General features: G+C 40.5%; 2 protein-coding genes across 2 annotated transcripts; one reads left to right on the top strand and one right to left on the bottom strand.

The window, feature by feature from the left end:
• Window positions 1–376: 376 nt before the first annotated feature.
• Window positions 377–2,966, bottom strand: LOC108955162 (receptor-like protein 43). Its single transcript, XM_039302363.1, has 2 exons — window positions 1,574–2,966; window positions 377–1,086 (listed from the first exon to the last, which is right to left on the bottom strand). Exons 1-2 carry the CDS (start codon window positions 2,964–2,966, stop codon window positions 377–379), a joined length of 2,103 nt encoding a protein of 700 aa, XP_039158297.1.
• A 7,448-nt stretch (window positions 2,967–10,414) lies between these two features.
• LOC104420261 (putative disease resistance protein RGA3) lies at window positions 10,415–13,589 on the top strand. Its single transcript, XM_039302362.1, has 2 exons — window positions 10,415–13,357; window positions 13,464–13,589. The coding sequence occupies exon 1, from the start codon at window positions 10,415–10,417 to the stop codon at window positions 13,331–13,333; it is 2,919 nt and encodes a 972-aa protein (XP_039158296.1). The 3' UTR covers window positions 13,334–13,357; window positions 13,464–13,589.
• Window positions 13,590–15,514: the final 1,925 nt, after the last annotated feature.

The raw sequence follows: 15,514 nt of genomic DNA, 5'->3' as shown, positions 1-15,514 counted from the left end.
CTTTCAAGATTTTTTTTTTTTTAGGGATATCAATGTCAGATAAACAAAAAAATTAAGTTTCTTTTCAATATATTGCTGTAAAATATAATGGTTTTGGGAAAGGAAGTAGAAGGGGATGGAGTTTGTGGATGGGGTGGCTCAAAAGTTTCATTTTACCAGACCATTTTGTTATTTAAAGACGTTTCTCATTTATGTCCCAAACACGTATGATTACAGAATGCTTTATTCAGAATACGTAGCAGAAAAACTTAAGAGAAATTTACAGGTACTACAACACAGAAGACAATAGATTTTCTTTGATTTCGGACCATCTCTTCTACCTTCTTCGCCTCTGTTTTCTTCTGCCAAAGTTCTTCACAAGACTTTGAGCCCTTCTTCAAGTGATCAAGCAGTTCCCGAGGACTACTCCAATCACTAACCCACTTGCATATCCCATGCACACGATCTTCCAGTCCAATTCCATTGCACTCCCCGAATCTTGATCTTCTTCGGATGTCGGAAATGATGGTGGCGACGCTTCGGGATATCCGCATTTTTTAGATAGAGGAGCGCCACATAGCCCCGAGTTTCCCTTGTAGGAGTTGTTTTCGAATGTAGCAAACTGCCGCGACTTCGGTATTGGCCCGATCAGACAATTGTAAGATACGTCGAAGACCTCAAGCGAAGTGAGTTGTGTCAAGTCCTGAGATATCTCCCCGGAGAGCTGGTTTCGAGAAAGGTCCAATGCTTCCAAATTCGTTAGGTTTGCCAAGAATGGAGGCAGAGGACCGGAGAGCATGTTGTTGGAAAGATTGAGCAATTTTAGCTGCTTTAGGCTTCCAATAGTCTCGGGGATTGCTCCACTGAAGTTGTTGCTCGAGAGATCAATCAATGTGAGGTACCCTTGGATCTTTGAGTAATTCATTTCGATGCCTTTGGCAAATACACTCATAGAGTAGTCAAAGGTCCAAAATGGAAGGGCTAACCACCACCTTCCCAACTCATCTCCCATGTAGCTTGACGAATCTGTCTTAGGAACCTTCATAGCAGTCCAATGCTTGAAGTATTTGGATGGCAAGCTACCAGAAAAGCTGTTCTGAGATAGGTCTATAATTTGCAGCATAAGGAACTCAATTCTATTAGTCGGTTCCTCAATAAATCCGTGAAATCTATTATCCCGCAATATAAGTACCCTCAACCTTAGAAGTGAGCCCAACCATGAAGGGAAAACATCTCTAATATGATTGCTTGCGAAATTCAGGAATTGCAACCTTTTACAGTTACGGAGCGATCTTGGCAATGGCCCTTTCAATTTATTGTAACTCAGATCAATCATAGAGAAGTCCCCATTCAACTCAGGAATTTTTCCGATAAAGTTGTTACTCGTAGACTCAGTACTTTCAAATGACCAATCAAATTACTCATACATTGTGGGAGAAACCCAGTTAGATTATTATAGAAAAATCGATCATAGAGATATCGCTTAAATTGCATAAAACTGGCGATATTCCTCCTGAGAGCTTGTTATTTGAGATGAAGTATTGAATGATTTTAGGAGGGGGAATAGGAATTGATCCTTGCAACTCATTGAAACCGAGATCTGCTTCAAGGAGGTTTTTCCACTTGAAAATAACAGGATCTTGAGTAAAACTCGTTAGGAAGTTGCCAGAAAGGTTCAATAGTTCTAGGTTTTCTGTGCTCACATTCAGAAACCATTTAGGAACTTGACCAGAAATGTTGTTGTCGGATAGATCGAGCAAATACAGGTCATTTTGGTCTTGTAGAAACTCAGGGAAACTATTTAAGTTGCATGAACCTAAAACTAGAACCGAGTACTGGTGAGTTATGTTGGTTTCAACGATCAACGACAGTTTGTTAGACGATAACACAAGTTGTTGAAGGTTTTTAGCCTCTGACAACATATCTAACTTCACTGTGCCACTCAAGTTATTTGAATGCAAATTAAGAGAGTTGAGACCCTGTAATTGGGAAATCGTACTTGGAATTGCACCATGGAATTGGTTGAATGAAAGATCAATGTCAACCAACTGGGTGAGTCTTCCCAACAAGGATGGAATTTCACCACTCAATCGATTAAAACCAAGGTCTAAGAAGTTAAGCTCCAAGAGGTTTTGGAAAGAGAGTGGAATCTCACCAACTAATCGATTAAAATAAAGAGCTAGATCAGTAAGTTGAATTAGGTCTCCGATGGAAGATGGGATTTCACCCGTTAACTGATTATATCCTAAATGTAAAGTAGTAAGCTGGACGAGGTTCCCGAGAGAGGATGGGATTTTGCCAGTTAACTGATTAGATACTAAATGTAAAGTAGTAAGCTGGACGAGGTTCCCGAGAGAGGATGGAACTTCACCCGTTAAAGAATTAAAGCCTAGATCTAAATGCTCCAGATTCAAGATGCTGCCAAAATAAGTTGGAATCGTACCATTTAGATGATTGTCACTCAAGTCTAGATGAACAAGTCGGGTCAAGTTACGGAGCGAATGTGAGATGTGGCCCGTGAAGCTGGAGCTGGAGAGGTTCAAATCCCTCAAGGAACTCAGATTTCCAATTGTCAGAGGAATCGGACAATTGAAGTCATTGAAGGCAAGGTTAAGGCTTCTTAGGCGAAGAAGACGGAAAATATTGGTGTTGGAGTTGATTTTACCAGAGAGACAACTGCAACTGAGGTCAAGGCCGATCACATGACCACTTACCTTATCACACTCAACGCCAGTCCAAGAACAGCAATCGCTTTGAGTTTTCCCTTCTGATGCGTTCCAAGATTCGACCTTTGCTTGCTCAACTGGAGTTTCGGTGTACTTAATGTGACAACATGGACGCTTTCTGGTGAAGAAGGTTGTCTTGAACTCCAACAATGCAGATCTCTCGTCTTCATGGCAACGCGGTTGGGTTGAAGCAAGAGAGTGTGAAGCGACAATAGTAAGCAAGAGTATCATATAGCTGAAGTGAAGTGACTCCTTTTTCATGGTTACCTAAACAAATCTAGTGGTACTCTCAAACTCTCTCTATCGACTCAGGGGTACATGAGGCCTGCCGATGCAAATGTTATATAGCCAAGTTCTTATCGGATGTCATTTTCATGCTTTAATCTAAAGCAGTGAGTTGACTATAGTCAATGGATCCTGTTACCAGGTTAATTTTAGTAGGCATGGACAAGGATGTCGGGATAAGTACACTAATTGTGCCATAAGTTGTGTACGGCGCTCATTTTGGTGCCAAAAGTTTCCGTCGGATCACTTAAGTGCCAAATCGGAGGAAAAACGCTCACTTTGGTGCCACCGGCGAAAGATTCCGGCCTCCGGCGAAAGATTCCGGCCAAAATGATTTTTTTAAAAAAAAAAATCGATAAGCCTTTAAATGACGTCGTTTCGGTCCTCCTTAAGAAAACGACGTCGTTTTGCCGTCCTACATGGATGGCTTCATGGAAACGACGCCGTTTAGCTCACATGGGGAAGAAATTAGGGTTTCGACGGGGTCAAAGCCGTGGCCGTCGCCAGGGTTGGGGTCGGAGTCAAGGTCGAAGCTGCGGCTGTCGAGTGGCCATCATCGAGGTCGGAATCGGGGTCGGGGTCGAAGCTACGGCCGTGGAGTGGCCATCGTTGGGGTCGGGGTCGGGGTTTGAGCCGCGGCCGTCGAGTGGCCATCGTCGCAGTCGGGGTTGAGGTTGGGGTCGGAGCTACGGCTGCCGAGTGGCCATCGTCGGGACGGGGTCGAGGTTGGAGCCGCTGCCGTTGAGTGGTCATCGTCGGGGTTGGGGTCGAAGCCGTGGCCGCCGAGCACAAGGACCGTCGAGGACGGCGACGGCCGGAGATTAGGGTTTTGAATTGGGGGAGACACCAAACAGCGTCGTTTCAGTGTTTGGATGCTGACTCAACTCTCCGAGCCACGCCACGTTAATTTTAGTAGGCATGGACAGGGATGTCTCTTGCTTTGGAATTTTTGCACCCCAAAGAGCACGGTAGCTTAGAAAATGCAAGATACATAATTTCATTGTTAGGCACTTTAAAAATACACATGCAACACCGTTTCTTCCCCAAACAAAAGCTGAAACATAAGTATATAATACTTGATTTCACCTAATTAGTTTAAAATTTTGTGAGACCACTACAAACTATTTTTGAAAAGAATCCTGAAACTGATTTCACCTAGTTAGTCTTGAGACCGACACAAAACTCGATTCCTCCGTTATTGATAAGCCTCAAGTTATGGACTACTTGACTCTTCCAATGGAGGCCAATAAAATAATGAATTGAAGCCTTACGTGTCGCAATTGTCCTCCTAATTTCCAAGTCATTCTTTAGATTTCTTTCAAACTTTGTTTAGGCCGTATCGTTGGGGGACGTTACTTTAGAAGGCATGGACAGAGATGTCTCCTGACTTAGAATTCTTGCACCCCCAAAGAGCACGCTAGCTTAGAAAATGCAAGATACGGAATGTGATTGTTTATAAGCTTTAAAAATATACACCTAGCACCGTATAAAAGCTGAAACAGGAGTATATAATACTGGATTTATTTCTCTCCTTTGATTTTTTCTGTCTTTTTTCTTCTTCGTGGTCCAACAGCAGATTCCTGGAAATGCATAAGTCCTCATCTTCATGCCAGCCTAATTAATCACCACGATTTTTTCGCATCCGTAAACAGCTCTTAGTGGGGACCGAAAAAAGTGGAAGGCCAGACTTGGAATTTATGCTCTTGACAAGCTAAAAAGTCTTCGATGACCTTGACATATATGACCAGAAAATTGACTATAGAGTCATAATCTTATTACATTTTTACCAATTCAATTTTAAATCTTTTAATTATATCAATGGAATCATAAACTTTTTTTATGTTTTGCCAATTGAATTCATTAAACAACACAGTCAATACTGACGTAAATAATTTTTAATAATATTTTAATTTTTGTGAATTTTTATTTATTTCTTTTTCTTTTCTTAGCGCGTTCCCTATTCTTCAGCCAATTTATTATGTAACTGCTTCGATCGTGGCTTTATCCACTGACAATAACTCCCTTAGCTCCCTTAGCTAGGCCTTTGATCTCCAACCGCCTTCCTTTTGTGAGTTATTTTGGTTCCTTTCTTAACGTTTCCGAAAGCTTTACTTCCTTAGTTTACTGCCAAAATTATTCCAAAACTCACATCATGATGGTTGGACACATGGCTCCTTCAATCGACCATCTAACTACCTTCAGAACACCCATCGACAGCCAATAATACCAATATTCATAGGGCATATATGTAATTCCATTTAGCTCTGAAGTGACATTTACCCATGTGACCAGCATGTGACAGCATTGTTAATTTTAAGTGTTAACCGTGGTCTTTCTTGGTCAACACGTTTCTCATCCGATCTACATTCTTGCCTCCTACTATTACGATGTTTGGCCTAAACGGTGCCGACTATAGAATATGCAAAGGCAAGATGCTTGATTTGCTTTATTGCAAAGAAATGGATGGTCCAATAGAGAGTAATGAGGCTAAGATAACTACACGATGAACAATGGAAGTTAGCTTAATAGGCCATGTGTAGTTTTTATTAGGTAATGGTTGGATGGCAATGCCGATCACCATGTGGAGTATGAAACTTCGGCAAAAGCACTATTGACGAAACTTGAAGTGTTGTAGGGGAGGATATCGGCAAATGACAAGGTTTATTTAATCAAGAAGGCTGTTGCTTTGAAATATTGAGAAGGCACTCCAACGGCGGATCACTTGAATGAGTTGCAAGGATTGATAAATGATGAGCTACAAGCATTGTTCTTCCTTAATTTGCTTCCAAATAGTTATGAGATATTGGTGAGTCCGTGATAGGTTCAAGGGAAGATCCAAGACACTGAAATGCATAAAATGTTATAAATTGTTTCTTCCAACGCAGCCATTAAAAATTGTACGTGGCGGTTTATATGAACAATGGGAGGCAAATAGAACTAACGTTGATGCATCATGGCTTTAGCGAAGCCAAAACGGTGTCGTTTCAGTTGGCCATGTTTAATCGGCAAAACGATGTGGCTCTCCAATGGAGCTCTCCTTCGGAAAATGCAACCCTAGACCTGTTGGGTTGCACATATCTTATCAAAGTCAAAAGGGGAGAAGAAAATATTAAAAGTAAATCTGAAAAGCAGCAGATTTGCTTTTATGGTCCACTTTGGCGTGCGGACGCGTGAACTTAAAATAAAATGAAAAATTGTTGGTGGATTAGTTGGCATGGCCGCCCTATACGACCAGAAAAGATTCTAAATGAGACAACGGGCAATGATGGCGGTCCAAGACTACAGCGACTTCAAATATCATTCCTTAGTTAAAGATCCACTAACTCAATTAAGTAATAACAATAATCATTCCTATTTCCACTAAACTCACGTATAATAATAGCCGTGTGGAAATGACTCGAACCAGCCGATGTGTAAGTTTTGTTGAATCATCGTATAGCAAAGCTGAAGTCAATCTATTGACAGTTCAATTGAAACAGTTGATTAACTTTTAAATGAAAATGGAAAGAATTTTCCTTGTGATCGTATCATATGAAACTTGAGTAAAGTAAGAAGTGAATCCAAATTTTATGGAATCATTTAGGGAGCAAAATAATTTCCAAAGATCTATTTCATGTATCGTTTTATATATTGTATCGTTTACAAGAGCACAATATGTTGGTTTCGTGATCAAATTATGCAAAACATGTTCACAACCATTTTTTCTCAATGAATGATTATGGCGGTAAAAGGCAAACATTGCTTTTTCCCAAAGTATGTGCCCTTTTAAAAAATGGCTACTAAAAAACACAGATAAGCTTCTTCAAATAGAAGCATTACATATTTCCATGTTTTCTGATACGGTGGTCACATGGTGCTACATCAATGTTACATGGCTGCAAAAAAAATTAGGAAACATTAGTCAAATTAAGGGAGGAAATCACAATCAACATTACATGAAAAAACGAGAGAGTAATGATCCACAGTGGTTCCTTGTGCACGAAAGTCGAAACCTTAAGCCTCATCTGTTAATCGAAGGAAATCAAATTATGGCAATTGGGAATGGAATTGACCCAATAACGAAGATAAAGCGGGTGCAAATGTTTGGTGATATGAAAGACACGTGGATAGTTCACACTTCAATCAACCTCCACAGCAATAAAGCCTATCCATGCACAATGTTGGTTTTGAAGAAAATAAATGGGAACACTCAGGCTAAGTGGCAATGTTACGTTGAACTTCTCGTTGCATTCCGTGGCATTCCGTGGAAATTAAAGCGGCAACATTTCGTTCCCTGTGCATGTATTGATGCAAAAATATTTATGTTCTTGACATGTTAGGCTACTACTCTATCTTCTTCTTCTTCTTTTGAAAGAGTGAGTACCTAACATGGCATAAGTAATTGATTTTTCTTTTCTTTTCTCCATATGAAGGGGGTGCAACCGATCTATGTTATCCTTTTTGGAATACAAGGATCGAAATGACAAGTAGCCTATGGCCAAATGTACAGTACTTTGACTCAGTTTATATTTGGATATATTTTCGTATCAATTGCACGACTTGCATGATTAACCTAATTACGTTGCGTGGTTTTGTAGTTTGAAATTTATAGTTAGCAAGATAGTGATGATAAGAGTCCGTGTGCCATTTATGTATTTGAGTTCTCAAACTGTTATTTTGTTCATTTAAGAACTAAAACTTGCATTAAAGATTCGGTTTGCTCCATCAATTTCTAATGGATAGAAACCATATCTAGCTTCTTTAATTCCCTATAGACATAATAACAAATTGCATGAAGATATGTCTACATGATCATGAATTCCTATTGACACCTAAATTTTGATTAAAATAGAATTAGTTCGCATAAAAAATTATGGATCAACTTGACCCCAATAAAAATATTGTTATCCATTAATCTTTATTTTATGTTTTTCTTTCACTTTCTTTTACTTAATAATAATAATAATAATAATAATAATAATAATAATAATAACAACAATAAATAAAAAGAAAAAAGAAAAAAAGAGAAAAAACAGAAGCAGCAGCCGGCCCAGCCCCCTTTCCTTCCTCATCTCCCTCCCCCGCACGGGTCCGGAGGCCCATTCCCTTTCTTCCTGGCCCGGCCCTTTTCTTCTTGTCTCCTTCCTCCTTCTTGTCTTCTTCCTCATCCTCTGCAACCAACACAGGACCAACGTCGGCCGGAGGAGACGTTTCTCGGGCGCCATCAATGTTCGCCTTCAATGCCGAGTGTGCCCCGGTGGAGAAGCAGGGGTGGGACACCTGTTCGGCCGAGAGAATCCGATCGGCGAGCCAAGGGCCGGCGGCTGAGGCTCTCTGTCGACCGGACCCCTCCTCGCCTATAAATAGGCGGGTGCAATCTCCGTCGACGGCAGCGAGCGAACTCAGAGAACTTCCCCAGAGAGACTTCAGGGGAGGAGCGAAGAGTAAGCGAGAAAGAGAAAGGGGTCGCGAGCTCAAACGACCTCGAATTGGCTCGACCTTGCCCCTCTCAACCAGCGTCCTCCAGGCGTTCGACGGAAATCCTAAGTGAGCACAGTAACCGCGACTGGATCTGCAGTGACCGGTGGCGACGAGTGACGTGATCGGCAACGATGGCCGGCCGGGCGGAGGCTGAGGCGGTGTCGGCGGAGGCCTGAGCTCAGACCGAGACGAGCTCGGCCGCCTCTGCCGCAGATCGTCGGAAACGAAAGCACGAGAAAGCCGGGTCTGCAAAGGGGACGGGTCGGAATTGGGTCGGGCGTGGGTCGTCGTTCGGGTAGGGTTCCATCCGGGCTGGAGTCTGCACGCGTGGGCTGGTTTATCCTTGGGCCAGACCCTTCTCTAATGGAAAATGGGCTAATTTGATTTGGGCCGGATTTGTCTTTCAAAAAAAGAAAGGGAGAAGGATCCGGGCCGAGCCCGTACTGCATGCCCGTACCATAGGCCCGTCTGGGCCACGGGTGGACGACCTGGGTCGGTCCCAACCCGAGGGATCCGACCCGGGTTGCTTTTTTTTAAAAAAAATATTATAATTAAAAATAATGTTTTAATAATAATAATAATAATTTATTTATTATTCAAAAAATAGAAAAAACCAAAAATATTCTACGTTTTCCCAAAAATCAGAAAAAGCCAAAAAAAAATTATATTTTCAAAAAAGGATAAAAAATCAAAAAATACTTTTTTTTAAAAAATGTAATTAAAAAAAAGTGTGTTTTTTCCCAACAAATGCATGAAAAATCCCTCAAAAATCCAAAATTCTTAGGGTTTAAACAAGATTAGATATTGGAATGACATTCTTGATTAACTAGTGTAACTAAGTTCTCAATCCTAGTTTCTCTAATTGTGCAAGAGTGAATATTTCTCCAAATATTTCGTTTGGGTTTCTAATCGACCCACCTCAACTTGATTAGTAGCGATTCATTTTAAAATTAACTTATAGGTCAAAATATCATATCATTAAGTCAAGAATTAATGGGCTTGAGAGAGTCCAGGCTAAGCCTAATAGACCTAACCAAATCATTAACCTTCACTAGCGCCCATGCATATTGAGCGCCAAAAAAAAGGAGGTCGCAACAATTCCCCATGTGTAAAAGAGAAACTTAATTTATTAGTTATCTTTTTTTATTTTACTAATTAGGTCATCGAAACATTTAGAGTTAACATTTGATATCATCACTAAATTATCTCTTTGGTTTTATTGTCACAAAACATGGATAGCCCCGGAATTAATCAATTTCGATAAGTCTCGCAACTCTAAATTTTACAAGTATTCTTCCATATAAAGGCAATTATGGAGTTAAGGATCCTCAAATATCTTGATATAAGTATATTAAATAGTTTAAAATTTACTTCAAAAAGGTATTTGCATGAATTGATATCTATAGAAGTGCTACATAAATTTTTTTAAAAAAAAAAATAAGAAAGACTAAGCGATGTGCAATATCAAATTTTTAGAGAAATAAAAAAAAATGAGAACATTTTTTAATGTTAAATGTTAGTATTCTCTTATTTCTTTCATTTTTGGATAAAAATTTTCATTTCTACACAAGAATGCTATTACAAGTTTTCATTACTTCAGTGCAATTGGGTTTTCGTTTGGAAACTGCCCTCAACACGTGACCAAAGGCTTTTTCAATACTATTTTTATGTTCAAATGAAAATAAAACAAAAATCAGGAAATTTTCTCTAAACAATTCAGGGCAACCTTCTTTTTTTTTTTTTTTTTTTTTTTACCCTTTAGGCTTTTGGTCTTTCCTCTTTCTTTCTGTAGTCCCTTTTTTGTGGACCCCACACGTCTTTCACACCCCACCCAACACTGGCACGCACTTGTATTCTTGTCGGTCAATTCCACTCCCATTTCCTTAAAACGAGATAATGTTAGTTCCAAGCCGTGACATTGAGCACACATACAAGAAGAAGAAGAAGGAAAGACCATATCCAAAATGGCAGAAGCAGTGCTTTTCAACCTCGCCACCGAGATACTGAAACTCGCTGGTTCCAATACCTTTTCAGAGATCCAACTTGTACGAGGCGCAAGGCATGAGCTCGACAGTCTTAAGGACACTGTCAAGACCATCCGAGCTGTGCTTTTGGATGCTGAGAAGCAGCAATGGCACAACCACCAGGTCAAGCTCTGGCTCGAGAGACTCAGGGACGTGCTGTACGACGTACATGAATTGCTCGACGATGTCGCGACCGAAGATTTGAGGCGGAAGGTCATACCCGGCAACAAGATATCGAAAGTGGTACGCGTTTTCTTCTCTAAATCGAATCAGCTTGCACACCACCTCAAAGTGGCTAATGAGATTCAAAAACTTAGGAAGAGACTAGATCGGATTGCAAATGATAAGAAGTTCCATTTAGAGCAGCATCTGATTGAGGAAACAATGGCCATTGTGAGAGGAAAGAAACTTGAAATTTCCACACCTGACGAACAAATAATTGGTAGGAAAAAGGACAAAGAAAAGATCAAACAACTTTTGTTTGATTCCTCCTCCAGCGATAGTGTGTCATTTGTTTCCATTGTTGGTAAAGGAGGCCTTGGAAAAACCGCACTTTCACGACTAGTGTACAACGATGGGGAGGTGGAAAAACATTTCGATCTTAAGATGTGGGTGTGTGTATCTGATGTCTTTGATGTGAATTTGATTATCAAAGAAATTCTTAAATCAGCGAACTATCAAGATCACGAGAATAAGCCCTTAGACCAGTTAGAATTGCAGAGACTTCTTCGTGAGACTCTAGGCAAGGAGAAATATTTGCTTGTTTTGGATGACATATGGAATGAAGATCGGCTCAAATGGTTGGTGCTTGGAGATTGGCTAAAGGGTGGTGAATGGGGAAGCAAGATACTTGTAACCACTCGCAGTCACACGGTTGCGAAGGTCACAAATGAAAACTCAGCTATCTATGATCTAGAAGGCCTAACTACAGACAAGTCGTGGGATCTATTTAGGGAAGTGGCATTTGGAGAAAGGCAAGCATCGGTAGACCAGAGATTGGAGGAGATGGGAAGAGATATAGTTAGAAAATGTGCCAGGGTTCCCCTTGCCATTAGAACTATAGGAAGCCTTTTGTATGGCAAAAAGGAAGATCAGTGGAACCGTTATAGAGTGAAGGAGCTTCCAGAAATACCAGAAATTGATGCAGTTGATAATGGAATTATGCAAGTTCTCAAGTTTAGTTACGATCATCTCCCATCATGCTTGAAACATTGTTTTGCATATTGCTCATTGTTTCCGAAAGATCATATCTACAAGAAGGAGACGATGATGCCTCTTTGGGTGGCACAAGGCTTTATTGAGTCACGCAATGGGGAGGACAACCTTGAAGAGGTCGCCGACAATTACTTGTCAAAGCTAATATGTAGGTCATTCCTCGATGCCATAAGAAAAGACGACAATGGTGAGGTCTTGCTGTTCAAGATGCATGATCTCATGCACGATCTTGCCCAAAAAGTTGCTGGAGTTGAATGCAAGATTGTTAATTTTAAAGGAGGAGATAATGATGGAAGAATTCGACATGTATCGTTTATTTCAAAGATTTTCTCTGAAGAGAAATTGTTGTCCTTGCTCAAAACATCCAAATTGCGAACATTTCTCTATTTGAAAGGTGAATCCTCTATATTCAACTCTCCCAAAGTTTTCTCCAAGTGTAGACACTGTCGAGCGTTGGGCTTGTGTAAAATGGATATTCCTCTCCCTCCTTCCTCCTTTGGAAAGTTGAAGCAATTAAGGCTTCTTTATATTTTCACAAACCAATCTATTGAGATTTTGCCAGATTCAATCACGGATTTAGTGAACTTGCAATTCCTTAAACTCTTTAGATGCGAGAACCTTAAAATATTTCCAAGAGATTTGAGGAAATTAGTCAATCTTAGGCACCTCTCCATTCAAATGTGTTTCTCACTAAGCCACCTACCACCCCTAAGTGAACTCCCTTCCCTAAGGACATTGAGTCTCATGGGCTTGCATGCACTGAAGTTTATTCAACAGACAAGTGACCCCGAGCAATCTAATACCATATGCCCCTTCTTCCCATCTCTTGAGAGTTTAGTCCTCTTCAACTGCAAGGGCCTGATAGGATGGTGGGAAAAAAGGCAAGTAATGGAAGCATATCAAAAGCATATGTTAGACAATCCACAGTCATCCTTCCCAAAACTGCGGTCCGTGGAAATAAAGCGGTGTCCTGACTTGAATTTCGAGCCACCGTTCCCCCAAGTGGAATGCTTGAAGATAGATAGCACGAAAATGTTGGAAAAACAATTGTTGACTAATTCAAACTGCCTATCAGAACCAGTAGTAGGATCAACGTTCATCCGTTTTTCTAAACTAAAGCATCTAGATCTTTCTGATAGGGATCTGGTGTCATCGATACTTGAGACTCTACTTCTATTGGCCAGTAATCTTGAGTCCATGAGACTTCATGGTTGGAACCAATGGGGTCTCTCCGGTGCCATGGAGGACCTTTCCTCGCTCCCCATTCGGAGATGTGAAGGACTCGATTTATCGTGCCAAGAAGACGACCAAGGCATCGAATGGCAATTCCTTACGAAACTTCGTGTTCTTAAAATCTCATGCATTGATTGGGTGACATTGCCCGAGTGGATTCGACATGTCATGACTCTACAATCTCTCGAGATTTCAGAATGTAAGAAACTGAGGAGTTTGCCGGAATGGATTGGAAATTTCTCTTTGCTCAAAAAGCTTGTATTATTTAATTGTCCAAGATTAGAGCATTTACCATCTGAGGTACACAACCTCACATGCTTGAAGGAACTGAGAATCATTAATTGTCCCAATCTGGAAGGGAGTTGCCTTACAGATGTGCACGTTCCGGTCTTTATTCCGGAGGGGATATGAAGCGGAACGATCAGCAGAGTAGAGGTACGATAAAAGACTTAATATCACCTATCAATAACATTCCTTTTTCGACCATTTCACCTTCTTTATGATTTAACTAATTTATCTTCTCTTCGGTGTATATTGGCAGTGCAAATATTTATCAAAAAGAAGAAAGCGTCCCTCCCTCTCCAGTCGTCACCACCTTCCTCGTTATGTCGTGCGTCTAGAACAAAGAGCACCTTTGCCCCCTCGTCTTGCTTGTACAACCTCCTCACTCAACTTTTCTTTGTGAATGTATATTTTTGTTGGAGATGAGTTTGGATTATGGATCGATGTTATGGAGACATTTGGATTATGATTTGAGTGTTATGGAGACATTTGGATTATGATTTGAGTGTTATGGAGACATTACAATGTCAATGCATGATATGTGCATCTTCTTTATAGCTGATTGATTGAGAGAAGAGAAGTGAAGAGAACGATGACATCCATTGCGAGGTTCTGTTTGACTTTAGAACTATGAGGTTCATAAAAAATGGAAGAAGAAAGTCATACCTTATGAGCTAGCCCTGCTGAGAAAATTACAATGCTGTCTAATAATGGATGATTCTTTGGGGGATCAGGCAGCTAGTACAAAAAGTTTTGCAATTTATTAAAACAAAACTGTTAGGACAGAGTTGAACAATGATAGATGACAGGAGGATTCAATGTTGTCTTAGCCTTGACTTCTCCGCAATTACAGAAATCTAAATGTAGAGGAATCTTTGGTTTGTAAACCTCTCTTTGTCATCACTTTTAAGTGAGTTTCTGGACTTCTCAGGTAAACATAACTATTTTTTAACGAGCTAGGTCCATATGATCTAGTAAGCATATAGAAATCTCAATGTTCATATGAGTGAAACAGACAACAACTTGGTGAATCTTGGACAACCTTGATTGATGCCAAGGCTTGCAATAGTTTTATAAATCATTTAAAATTGGACCCTTTGAAACTAAGGTACTGAGCTTTGTGAGCAGCTAATTTAACAATCATGTGCCTTCGGACATGAGAAGCTGAAGTGCGAAAAGATGTGGTTATGATGTTACAGATTAGAGGAAAAACCCTTCTTGCTTTCTTTCTGGAGTCCATGCGTTGAAAAGTTGTGTTAGGATGGGGACTTGCCTTTGCATTGTTTCATAGGGCGGGGCCATCCTCTTGAGCATTATTCGAGATGTTGCGATGCATTAGAAAACTGAACTAGAGCTGCTGTAAAAGTGTGGTGGAGGCCAAGGCTTCTGGTAAGTGCTCAAACAGACGAGAGCCCAGTCTCATCACATGCTTTGAGTACTCAAGCAGTTCTCTGCCAGAGATATTACGATGCATTACAAAGGGTGTTGATATTTTGTATCAACTTAGGTGCAAAAGTTTGCTACTGCTACCACTAGAACGCAAATAAAGTCAACCATCGAGGAACAACCTTTTTTTCCACCCAAAAAGAACAAAACGACCACCTCCGATGTTCCTATCGGTGAAAATGATCAGTCATTGAGGATCATCTTACTGATTCGTATCATTGATTGAGACTAGATGCATGATTATATGCTATGACTGGTAGTGAAATTCGGGTGAGAAACTTTGTACAGATTCAGCGGTAGCAATTGCCTTCGCTGGCTGAACGAAGTAACCGGGCACTTTCATGAATGTTCAACATCTAGCGAATAACTCAAGTTTCGTACGCTTGCTAGTTTGGCCCTTGATTTGTTTAAGAAGATAGAAAAGGCCATCAAGTATCATACAGTGAAAACCATTTACTCTGCAATTGTATGAACTACTGTAATTTTTTTGCAAACTCTCTTTTATCAATTCACTCTATGAACTTTCTCTTGAGTTTCCCCTTTTCGAAAGGTGAAAAACACGCAACGGAAAGTGATGAAGCAAAATAGCTGTTCCTCAGTCAGCAGCGACTGAATTATGAAGTCCCTATGGCAAAAGAAAAGGGAAATTATGAAATCCCATGTTGCTGTTTTGATGACCCTCTTTGTAATTTTTTTTTTTGGCATCATCTCCTACTCGAAGGACTTGCGTGATCCGTTGATCGCCTCCTCCAAGAGGCTCTAGGGACCCCATGGTAGTGCAATATTTTGCAACTATGTCGTCATGATGACTGGGGCTCACAAATGTTTGGTTAACCATCACATCACGTGTCAGACAATTGGATA

This window comes from Eucalyptus grandis, chromosome 9 (genome assembly GCF_016545825.1).
Source record: "Eucalyptus grandis isolate ANBG69807.140 chromosome 9, ASM1654582v1, whole genome shotgun sequence".
Classification (NCBI taxonomy): Eukaryota; Viridiplantae; Streptophyta; class Magnoliopsida; order Myrtales; family Myrtaceae; genus Eucalyptus; species Eucalyptus grandis.
The sequence above is the reverse complement of the archived record's forward strand: the minus strand, read 5'-3'. Positions and strand labels throughout refer to the sequence as shown.